The sequence below is a fragment of the Pituophis catenifer genome, unplaced genomic scaffold, assembly GCF_029215685.1.
Source record: "Pituophis catenifer annectens isolate HBS135680 unplaced genomic scaffold, rPitCat1.0.hap2 SCAF_2, whole genome shotgun sequence".
In the NCBI taxonomy this organism is placed as follows: Eukaryota; Metazoa; Chordata; class Lepidosauria; order Squamata; family Colubridae; genus Pituophis; species Pituophis catenifer.
The window spans coordinates 12,646,189-12,658,480 of NW_027256882.1; the positions used below are offsets into that span (position 1 = coordinate 12,646,189).

Below are 12,292 nucleotides of genomic sequence, written 5' to 3' on the forward strand. Positions count from 1 at the left end.
CGCCACCACTGCTGATAACTGTTTCTTTGTAAAAAAGAGTAATGATCATATTGAATTTGTATTAATTTATGTGGATGATATTTTATATATTGGAAAGCATAAAGAGAGCAGGGAAATCTTTGTAAATAAGTTAAACGAACATTTCTCATTGAAATCACTAGGTAGAGTGAATAAATACCTTGGTGTACAAATTAACAAAACTAAAAGGGGATTCAAACTTACTCAGAAAGATAAAATTATTGAACTCCTAAACAAATGTAACTTAAATAATGCCAAAACATGTGACACACCTATGCAAACTGATTTTCTTAGAAACACTGATGAATCTTCCCCTGAGTTTAAAGACAACACATTTTACAGATCAGTTATAGGTTCACTCCTTTATATATCTAATTGGACTAGGCCAGATATTGCATTACCTCTCAATTTATTGTCAAGATATGTTAGCAAACCAACCTTGTATCATTGGGAAGCTGTCAAAAGAATTTTAAGATATCTGAAAAGTACATTAGATTTTTGTTTAATATTGGAACCAAATAATGACAAAGAACCAAAAATTACTTGTTATGCTGATGCAGATTGGGCTGGTGATACATCATGCAGAAAGAGTACCTCTGGTTATGTTTTTCTATTGAACGATTGTCCAGTTTACTGGTATACTGGTAAACAAGAACTGGTAGCCACTTCTACCACAGAAGCGGAATATGTTTGCTTGTCTAAAGCTGCAAATAACCTTGTATGGTTCAATGATTTGATCACAGATGTTTGGAAGAAACCTACTTTACCATTTATTATGCATGAAGACAATAAAGCGGCCATTGAAATATCTAGATCCGATGCAATTGGACAAAGGTCCAGGCATATTGATATAAAATTTAAGCACGTGAGACAACTATCTCAAGACGGATTCATCAAAGCAATACATTGTGATACTTCTGAACAATTAGCTGATATATTAACAAAACCCTTACCTTCTAAACAACACAAATATTTAACTTCTAAATTATATGTATTATATTGTCCTGAATCTGAATGTAACTGGTGTTGTATAACGAACCGGCATTTAGAGGGGGATTTGTCAGATGTAAATGCCTTATTCTCTAATGTGTAAATAATGTATATATGGAACATCAGGGGTTAACTTATTCTTTGGACTTTAATGTATTCATAATTTACCACTCCCATTCCTGGCTCCACCCCTTGTATATATAAGGAGCCATCCTCCCCATTTTCCTTGCTTCTATCTTGAATATTCAGCGAATATAGAATGCCTATTATGATTAAAAAGAGATATATTTAAATCTCTAACTTCTATTATCTTTATTGAGTCTGATCCTGAAAATATTGCAACATATATATTGCAGCCTCAAACACGAAATTGTTTAAAAATAATTATGAAATTCTTTGGCAAAAAGTACAGAAAGAAATGGAAAATTGGAAAAAGTTACAACTATCATTACTGGGAAGGATAGCAGCAATAAAAATGAATGTGCTACCTAGGTTTTTATTTCTGTTTCAAATGATACCAGTGCTTAAGAAAGATGGAAATTTGATGGAATGGCAGGAAGGGGTTAATACTTTTATTTGGGCTGGGAAGAAACCAAGAGTGAAACTGAAAATTATACAGGATATACGTGAGAGAGGAGGTCTTAAAATGCCTAATTTAAGATTGTATTATGAAGCAGCTGCTTTATCACAAATTAGTGATTGGTTTAACTTAACTGAAGAAAGAATGTTAAACATAGAAGGTTATGATTTGTTATATGGATGGCATGCTTATTTGTTATATGAAAAAAAAGTGGATAAAGTGTTTAAGAGTCATATACTTAGAAATGCGTTGTTGAGGGTTTGGAAAAAGTACCAATATAAGCTAAATTATAAGCTACCCATATGGGCAAATCCCAGACATGCAATAGAAAATATAAGTATAGAGCAAAAAACAGAGGTGATTACTTATAAAGAGCTTCTTTTTTTGAAAAGGGGTAAGTTGCAACTGAAATCTTTAGATGAAGTAAAAGAAGAAGGGATAATTTATACTTGGTTTCAGTATGGTCAGCTTCAAGCTAGATGGAGGGAAGATCAAAAATTTGGTGTTATGCAAAATGAGGAAAATCTGGTGAAACAGATTAGAGATCAAAGTCAGATGCATATTAAAAGGTTGTATAATGCATTATTGGAAATAGATTCAGAAACGGAATTGGTTAAGGATTGTATGATAAAATGGGCACAAAACTTTCAGGAACCAGTGATGATGGAAACGTGGGAAAAGATTTGGGTCAGAAATGTTAAATTTACGCAAGCACAAAATTTGAGAGAGAATTTTTATAAAATGTTTTATAGATGGCACTTAGATCCTAAAAAATTATCATGTATGTACTCGAATTTGCAAGCTAAATGTTGGAGATGTGAATGTAATGACGCAACCTATTATCATATATGGTGGACCTGTAAGAAAATCAAGGCATTTTGGATAAAAATTTGGTGGGTGATGCAGAATATTCTGAAAAGAAGATTGAAATTTACTCCTCAATTGTTCCTATTGGGTATAACTACGGACTATACAGTATCAGAGACTAAATTGATTTTGAATTTAATATCAGCAGCTAGGCTGTTGGTAGCGCAATATTGGAAGAAGGACTCTTTGCCTACTATTGAAGAGTGGATATTGAAAGTAACGAACCTAGCAGAAATGGTGAAAATCTCGGCGTACTTGAAGGACTATACACAAGAAAGATACGTATCGGAATGGAGAAGATGGATTGATTATATTCAAAATAAGTATCAGACAAGAAAATATCAAATAGCTTATGAATGAACGTTAAGTATTAGAAGTATGATGTTATCTATAGTGGAGTTAAGGTTTCAGGGGGGGAGTTAGTAGTCTGAGGATAAGTAGGTTAATCTAGTTTATGATTGTTAAATGAAATACCTTGTATTTTGCTCTGGGAAGTCTGGGGGGGAGGGTGGGATGAGGGGAGGGAAAGGGTGGGGGGAATATGGGGGGGGGAAGAAAATTCTTGGTTTTTTTGTAAAACTTTTCAATAAAAAAAAGACCCTTTGTTTGGACATAAAGCCCCTCCTCACCTTCACAAGTGTGCAGGAGAAGCCCCCAAAGCAATGGGGATGTTGTCATGAAATTATATGGCTGCTTGGGTGCTACACACACACACACACACACACACACACACACACACAGAGACAATATCAATCACATCCCTAGACAACACACCTAGAGTGGCCATGGAGAAAAACAGCTCTTGAATTCACATGACGTATTGGTAAAGTCTTACAAATCCTTAGTAAGGCCACACCTAGAATACTGCATCCAGTTTTGGTCACCATGTTACAAAAAAGATAATGAGACTTTGGAAAAAATGCAGAGAAGAGCAACTAAGGTGAATAAAGACCTACAAACTAAAACATACAGTTTTATGAATGGTGGCAGGACTTGGGTTTGGCTAGTCTAGAGAAAAGAAGGAGTAGGGCTGAGATGATAGAAGTGTTCCAGTATTTGAGAAGTTGCTACAAAGAAGAGGGGTCCAACTTATTTTCCAAAGCAGCAGAAGGCAAGGCAAGAAACAATAGATAGAAACTTATCAAAGAGAGAAGCAACCTGGAATTTAGGAGTGAAGAGGATAAACGTTCAGGTCCATAAACATTCTTTGGTCAAACCCCAAAGCCTGAGTAAGTAGGCCTGAAACTTTGGTCAAGGCTAAATATTTTTCTGTATGCCAGTAAGAAGTTGCTGAGATGACAGAGCGTATTTTTATCTCAAAAGAGCAGACTGACCCAGACAGATGCATCCTGTTGTTCACTTCTGCATTCCACCCTAAATGTCATGTATAACATTTGATAAGTATAAGTAACTCGCAGTATATTCATGTGACTCCCTTTTTGCTTTTATCTATTATTAAATGTCTGGACTAGGCGTCTTTCGGTTCCTCCTAAGACCAAATATGTCTGAATGTAACACCCAGATAATGTATACGTAATATAGAGTATAAAAACAACACCTTTGTACACCCTTCGGGGTTCAGACAATTTGCTGTTTTAACTGCTGTTTGAACCTTATGCATAATAAACCTTTCCTGCATTGAAGTGCTTGGTCTGGTCCCGTGATTTTCCTACAACAGGAGAAACTTCCTGACAGTGAAAACAATTAACCAGCGGAACTGCTTTCAGAAGTTGTGGAGGCTTCTGGAAATCTTAAAAATCTCACTGGAGATTTTAAAGAAGAGACTGGACATCCAGTTGTCTGAAATGGTGTAGGGTCTCCTGCTTGATCAAGGGATTGGACTAGCAGATCCCTTCCAGCTCTATTCTGATTGATTGATTGATTGAATTCCAGAGAGGAGGTATAGTTGGATTTATCGCTTACCCATCCTACCAATCCACCCAATTTACTAGATAGAGAGGTAGACATACAAACCTGTGGGATTTTGTAGGGGGCTATTAATGTTGATATCTGGATGGAGATGTCCCTGCCAGTTGAATCAAAAAGAGCCAAATGGTTGTCCTTCTTTCCACAGCTGTAGTTGGGAACATTGGCTTCTCCTGGAGAGAGGATGTCCAGCAAGGCATCTGATGTGCCAAGCGTGCTGAAATAGTTGTCATGGATGTTGTAGCCAAGTGTGAGATTGTGCAGGAGCGGGGAATTCTTACTGACCATTTGAATAGCGAAAATATGGCGTAGGATTCTAGACTGATCAGAGGATATTCTAGTGTAAAAAATGTTCATTTTATCATCATCACCACCACCATCATCAATCTTAAAATACATTTTATATTTTTAAATATATCTTTGCTTGACTAGTGAAAATGAAGCATTGCACTTCTGAATGAGCAATAGATAAACTCCTGTAAAAATGATCACATTATTATCATCACTTCTGCTGTTCACCAGCTACCAGCAGTTTGGCAGTTCGGGTCTCACTGGCTTAGGGTTGGCTCAGCCTTCCATCCTTCCAAGGTCGGTAAAATGAGGAGCCAGATTGTTGGGGGCAATCTGCCAACTCTGTAAACCGCTTAGAGAGGGCTGTAAAAGCACCGTGAAGTGCTATATAAGTCTAAGTGATATTGCTATGGACACCCAACATCAAAAACATCATCAAAAAACCACAACAAAGAATGTTCTTTCTGTGCTAACTCAGAAAGCTCAAACCGCCCAAGGAGCTGCTGATCGAGTTCTACAAAGGAATTATTGAGTCTGTCATCTGCACCTCTATAACTGTCTGGTTTGGTTCTGCAACCCAACGAGACAGACTCAGACTTCAGAGGATAATTAGAAGTGCAGAAAAAACCATGGCTCCCAACCTGCCTTCCATTGAGGACCTGTATACTGCACGAGTCAAAAAGAGGGCTGTGAAAATAGTTACAGATCCCTCACATCCTGGTTATCAATTGTTTCAACTCCTACATTCAAAACAACTCTATAGAGCACTGCACACCAGAACAACTAGACACAAGAACAGTTTTTTCCCAAACGCCATCACTCTGCCAAACAATAATTCCCTCAACACGGTCAAACTATTCACTAAGTCTGCATTACTATTAATCTTCTCATCATTCCTATCACCCATCTCCTCCCACTTATGACTGTACAACTGTAACCTGGTTGCTGGTATCCTTACAATTTATATCGACTGTTTCCTAATATGATTTGATTGCTTATTTGTACCCTATGACTATCATTGTGTTGTATCTTATGATTCTTGACAAATGTATCTTGTCTTTTTATGTACACTGAGAGCATATGCACCAAAGGGAAATTCCTTCTGTGTCCAATCACACTTGGCCAATAATAATTCTATTCTATTCTATTCTATTCTATTCTGTTCTGTTCTGTTCTGTTCTGTTCTGTTCTGTTCTGTTCTGTTCCGTTCCGTTCCGTTCCGTTCCGTTCCATTCCATTCTATTCTGCTCTGCTCTGCTCTGCTCTACTCTACTCTATTTTACTCTATTCTATCATCATCAACAGAACCAACAACATATTTGTTTTTCAATCTAATCCACTTTGTCTCTTGAAGCCTACAGAATCTTAAGGCAACACTGACTCCAAACCCAGAGACAAATGATACTCACCCATCTCCATTTAATTTTAATGAATGTTGGGGAGATGGAGTTGATACGGGCCCCCTCCTGGGTTAAGAATCGCAAATGCACCATTATTTGTAACAATATTAATTTTCATCTGGCCATTAACCAAAGTTTGAAATAAATGAATGATTAAAGTGGAATCACCATAGAAGGAAGAGGATGTTTCAAAATGACTCAGAAACCAATTGTAAAAAATAAGTCATCCTGTATTTCTATAAGGATCGGGAATAAATATCAATGAGTAGCTGTATTTGAAATGAGCCGGGCAGGGAGAAACCACAATAATAACTAATTTAAACAAAAGTCAGTACAGTATTCAAATCACGAATTCAAGACTGAATGGGGAGAGGAAAATAATGTGGACTTTTTTCTGTCCCATCTTTGGACTTGAGTCCTTTCCTCAAAATAAGACAAAGAAAGCATGGAAATCAACATGATTCAGGAAAGTAGATAGGACATGTGCTGCAATATAGGAGCCAGTGGAATAAGGAGAACAAAATGAGAGTGTTTGAATTATAAATGGAGGGTATGCAACTGTATTATCCTGGATGACTTACGAGTCAAACTGATTAGAAGGCTCTGCGTTGAAAGGGAGCGTTATATGCACCAGTTTTGATGCAGCGATGATTATGTTAATGAAATGGTCTCCTGGTCTGTAATAACTCCATGGTTTTTTTGCACCCTGGTGCTCTAAACTCAGCGGGCATTTCGTTATCAGCTTTCCCGAGACAGGCTGGGACAACAGCAGCACCAAAAGCAGAAGCAGGAGGTCCATCATTTGTAGGGCTGAATCAATAACTTTCCTGTTTCTAAACAAGAACAGGAAGAATTAAAAGCCCTCTCATAAAAGCCAGTGACTTTCCTGATTCAGACAGAGACAAACCAAGCTTCACCTGGAAAAGAGAGAAAGGTACATTTAACAGCACAGCCCCTACCTGTCCTAAAATTCAGATAACACAGAGTGTGACCGAAAGCCTTTATCCTTTCCTTGAGGCAACCTCCCTCCATGTTGCTTCAGTCTGCTGTTTACATCAGTTACTGGAGAAGTAGAAGACATCTCAAAGAGCAGGATGGTGATAATTACAGTGGGAAGCAACTTTTCCTCTGGGGATGATGAACTCCTTCCTTGGCTCCATTTGCAGAAAAGAAGCCAGAGTACAGCATGTTAGTGAAAAATTACAGATGTGTCCCTGAGGGCAGGGTTCTCTATCGGTTGTGGTCTTTCCTGTCAGGACGCGTCCAGAAAATGATGCTGGAGGAAGACACAGTGTTGTTGTTGACTTCTGCTGCTCTTCAACATGGTTTCTTTTCTCCAGGGGCTGCTAGGTACGGTCACCCAGAGCTATGGAGTTTGATGCCACTCTAGCTTGAAAACCTGGAATGTTTTTAAATTTTAACATGGAGAAAGAAATGGTGAAATGTAAATTTTTTTGCTACCGGTTCTGTGTGCGTGGCTTTGTGGGCAAGGCTTGGTGGGGGGTTATGTGACTGGGTGGGCATGGCCAACATATTTTTTATTTTACTTTTTCAAGCACTTTTTTACTATTGGTTCACCCAAACCCCCAAATCCCACACCTGGCTGGTCCGGCCCTCCCAACCCCTCCCAGGAGTCGCCACACAGCCCGTTTTGTATACAGGTAAGTGTAGGGCACACACTTGGGCCTACAAATGGGCCTACCAGAATTTTGGGAAGGCTGGAAACGGGACCGTTTCTAGCCTCCAGAGGGCCTCGAGACCCGGGGGAGGCCGTTTTCGCCCTCCTGGAGGCCCGAGAAAAGCCTCCAGAGCCCAGGGAGGGCAAAAACACCCCCCCCAGCCATGGTGCAGGAGGCCTACTAGGCCATGCCCACTGTGGCCATGCCCACTCAGCAACCAGGCAGAGAAACCCTTGCTAAAATTTTTGAAGCCCATCCCTGGTTTGAAGAGACATGATTTCCCTTCTTCTGGTTGTGTGGATGCACTCTATGGTGATGGGGCTTTTTGACCTCCAGATCTCTGAGACTGTTTAGGGAAAAGAAGGACTAGAGGGAACATGATAGCAATCTTTCAGTATTTGAGGGACTGCCACAAAGAGGAGAGGGTCCACTTATTTTCCAAAACATCAAAAGTCAAGTCAAGAAACAATGGGTGGAAACTAATCAAGGAGAGAAGCAACCTGGAATTAAGCAGAAAGTTCCTAACAGTGAGGACAATTAATCAGTGGAATCAGAAGTTGTGGGTGCTTAGAGCCTTCCGGTTTGGCATCGCGGCAAGACAGTCGGGGAAATAGCGGGTTCTGATGAGCTAATGAGTTAATGCTAGATTGATTGTGGCTTTCTGTGTCAAGATATGATAGGTTTCCGCTAATTGTAATTCCCTTTATGTCTACTTTGTCTTTTGTCATGTATACCTTCCCTTCTTTAATGGTGATTTCTATGCCTAAATCCCTGCTCAGCTTCAATGCTGCAAGTATGTTATGGGGTATTTTGGGGACAAGAAGTACCCCCTCTATTTCACCTATCCCATGTATATGTATGTTTCCTTTCCCAGTTACCAAAACATTATTTTGATTGGCTACTTTAATTATAAAGTTTTCTTTTGTAAAGATGTGAGCAATGTCCTGTCATAAGTAGTGTGATTAGTGGCTCCTGAATCTATAAGCCAAGGATTCTCCTTTTTTATTGGATTGATGTAGAATTTCTGATTCCCTAGCCCATAAAGAGTTCCTGACTGATTTTTTTTGGAATTATCTCTGTATTTTCTCTTATCCCTTGGTACGGGAGAGTCATTTCGTCTGTATCTGTAATCTGAGTGTGTATGTCTATTTTCTTGTCTGTCTCTATTTTGGTAATGATCTCTTCCTCTAACGTTTTTTGGACAATCTCTTTTGTAATGACTCTTGGAGCCACATATGTAGCATTCAGGCATGTCCCTATCTCTGCTATTGAATTCTATCCTTTTAATAATTCTACTATCTCTGTGGTGTAGTGATCTATCTTTTCTTAAATTATCTTCGGCAATTAATTTGTTCCTTAGTGTCTCTATTGATAGATGCCCTATTGTAATACTGTCTAGTTGAGCTATGAAATTAACCCAACTAGGGTCTAGTGAATTTATAATAATGCTCTTCATGCTTTCTTCTGTTATAATTTCTCCTCTCTGTAGTAAATCTGCCCTGGTAGCCTTTAAATTCAATATGTGTTCGCTCAGTGAAGTCCCTGCTCTAAGTCTAGCAGAATGGAACTTTCTAGAGATTCGAGTTGTTGTTACTACATTTTTGCTGTAGAATAGGTCAAACATACATTGTATTAGTTCTGGTACAGTTAAATAATGGTTAATACTAGGGGAAATACTGGGGGAAATACTAGCTATTAGTAGGTAAAATGCTTTGTGATGTAGGCAGTCCAATTCAAGTGTCCAAGTGTTTTCTGGAGGGTCAGTAATCATGAAAAGTAAGTTTTCTTTTAGAAAAGTGACTTGGAGTTGTTGATTCCATTCTTGGAAATTGGTTCCATCTAATTTTAAAATAGGGAAGTTGATGGGTAAAGCCCCTGAGATGTGTGAGGTGTTACTTACTGAGAGTGGCTGTCCATGGTTCTGAATCATAGGAAAGCAGCAGTATGGTAATGGAATACTTGCAGGCAATTTAAAAAGACAGGCTTGAACTTTTTTTTCTTCTCTTTCCTTTAGGTCATTCTGTGCATGTGCGAAGTTCATTTTTATTCTGAAGTTGTCAAGAGAGGTTCCTGTCGCCGCTGCTCCTGGGCGTGGGCCTACCTCGACTGGATGAGGCCCATGTTCAGTCTTGGGGTGCCGGCTGTGGTCAGCTGGGAATCGAGTCGTCCTCTGGATCATCGATGGATCGTCTGGGTAGATGTCCTGGTCAATCGGGCGATATCGTTGTGATGGTAAGTATTTTTCACAGTCCTTCGGTATTGGGGATTGCGTTAGCGGTGGAAGGCTGTAGTTAGTGTCCGGATTGAATAGTGTCAGTGGTTTTTCTGTGGTGATGTCTGCACCCTTTGTATAGTGTTTGTTTATTTTTTCTTCAATGTCTGTAATTTCTTCGGACATTTTTAGTGTGTTAGGGTAATGTAGTGGTAATTTTATTTCTGATCCAAAAGCCGTGGTGAGAGTTTTAATAGCGTTATCTATTTCGGCTTCAGTGGGTTGATTTTGTGAGTGGGGTATTGTTTTTATTTCTTTTATTTTTAAATAGGTTTGAGTCTGTGTTGGCCATTTTGGATTCGGGTCATCCCTTAGTATACAGTCGGCCATCTTTGTTGTTTGTTCGACTAAAGATGGCCACCATTCAAAAATGGGCGCCAAAATTTTCCCGCCAGTTTCATACTGGCCATTGTTGTTTGGTTTGTCTGGTTTCTGTGGCCTTCATGTTCAATTTTTGAGCTCCATCTGCGGCTTCGTGTTGTTTAATTAGTTGTCCAAGGTTTTCGATGAGTTCTTTGTTGTCGGTAGGTGAGTTTAGTATTTTCAATATGTTTTTTCTCAGTTTGTTTGAATCTGCTGTGGCATCTGTCTCTTCTTCGATTCTCCTGTCATTGTTTTCTGGCGTAGTTTTGGAATTTGGTGCTGGTTTTCTTTTGTTTGTTGTTCCCTCTGGGATTGCTTCCGGTGGTGACAGTTGCGCTGCCATTAATTTTGAATATTCTCTGGTATTCATTCTCTTTTTGCTTTCAGTCATGTTTCAGAGTTATGGGCATAAAACTGACCTCTGCTACCAATTTGTTACATAGATTCAAGGATCAAGCCCAATAACTCATAGAAGTCATTCCTTTTCTAATAAATATATTTATTGTTTCTATTAAACATCTTAACAGGTATCATGACAGGAGAGAGAGCACAGGGATGAAGGAGCAGGATGGGGCTTATATACTAAGGAGGCGGAGCAAAGGTAAGGAGGAGTTATGGGGGGATGGTTATTGGAAAAGGGAATTAATATTTACATCCTTTTGATATATACATTAATCAATCACAGGGTTAGTCATTTACATGTGACAATAAATGAATAAATAAATAATAAAATAAATAAATAAATAAATAAATAAATAAATAAATAAATAAATAAATAAATAAATAAAATAGATAAATTTACAACAGATGGTTTTTGATTGAACGTTGCAGAATTAAAAATTGTCTTCTCAGCAAAGACATACCTGAGGGATTTTGTAGGTGCTCAACATGATTGAAATCTGGATGGAGAGGCCAGTCTCAGCCCCTTCCAGAACAGCCACTGTATTCCTCTGCCTTCCACACCTATAGTTGGGGACATTGGCCTCCCCGTTGGAAAGCAGGTCCAGCAAAGCCTCAGAAGTCATTTGTGGATTGGAATAATGTTCATAGCAGTGGTGGGTTCCTCCCGGTTCGGTCCGGTTCGGCCGAGCCAGTAGCGGTGACGATATGAGGTCACTGAACCGGTTCTCCCCCCGCCGCCATCCCACCCCCCCACATTATTCTTACCTTTTATTTGGTCCCACCCCCAATCTATTGCTGCCTCCTGAGTCCCAGCTGATGACTAGAGGGAGAAAAACTGTTTAAACTCTTGCCGCGGGGCTTCAAAGGGCCGTCCTACAGCTGATCAGTGTTAAAAGCAAACAAATGAGTTGGGTCGTAAGTGCGAGGACTGGTCGTAAGTGTGAGGACCTTCCAGAAATGACTCTGATCAGCTAGCCACGCCCACCTAGTCACATGACCTCCAAGCCACACCCACAAAATAAGCCACGCCCACAGAACCGGTAGTAAAAAAATTTAGAACCCACCCCTGGTTCATAGATACTGTAACCGAGGGTGACAATGGGTAAGAGGCGGGAATCCTGGTTGATTTCCTGAATGGCAAAAAGGAAAGACAGCATTTTCCAGGATTCTGTTGATGACATGCTGCAAATATGAACACAATGTAACATAGTTAAAGAAAACAGCATTTTATTTAACCTTTTTTTTTGGTCAGAAAATATTTCTAATCCATTTTAGGCCAGGTGTTCTTTTGAATGATAGTTTTAAAGAAATACTATAAAATAATAATAATAATAATAATAATAATAATAATAATAATAATAATAATAATAATATCAGGAGTACTGAAAAAATAAACAGAAAGCTTTATTTTGGCAGCTCAAGAACAAGCCCTAGCCACAAACTGCATGAAGGCAAAAATTCAACATGTTACCACCAACAGCAAATGCCGCCTCTGCAATGAGAA

At 39.0% G+C, this 12,292-nt stretch overlaps 1 protein-coding gene across 1 annotated transcript in view; it reads left to right on the plus strand.

Annotated features, from left to right (window-relative positions):
• The window catches only part of LOC139309855 (vomeronasal type-2 receptor 26-like), a 53,195-nt gene that overhangs the window by 20,686 nt on the left and 20,217 nt on the right, over positions 1–12,292 (plus strand). The window contains exon 2 of the mRNA XM_070934053.1: positions 9,806–9,983. Within this exon, the coding sequence (XP_070790154.1) occupies positions 9,806–9,983 (178 nt within the window). The remainder of the gene's footprint in view (positions 1–9,805; positions 9,984–12,292) is intronic.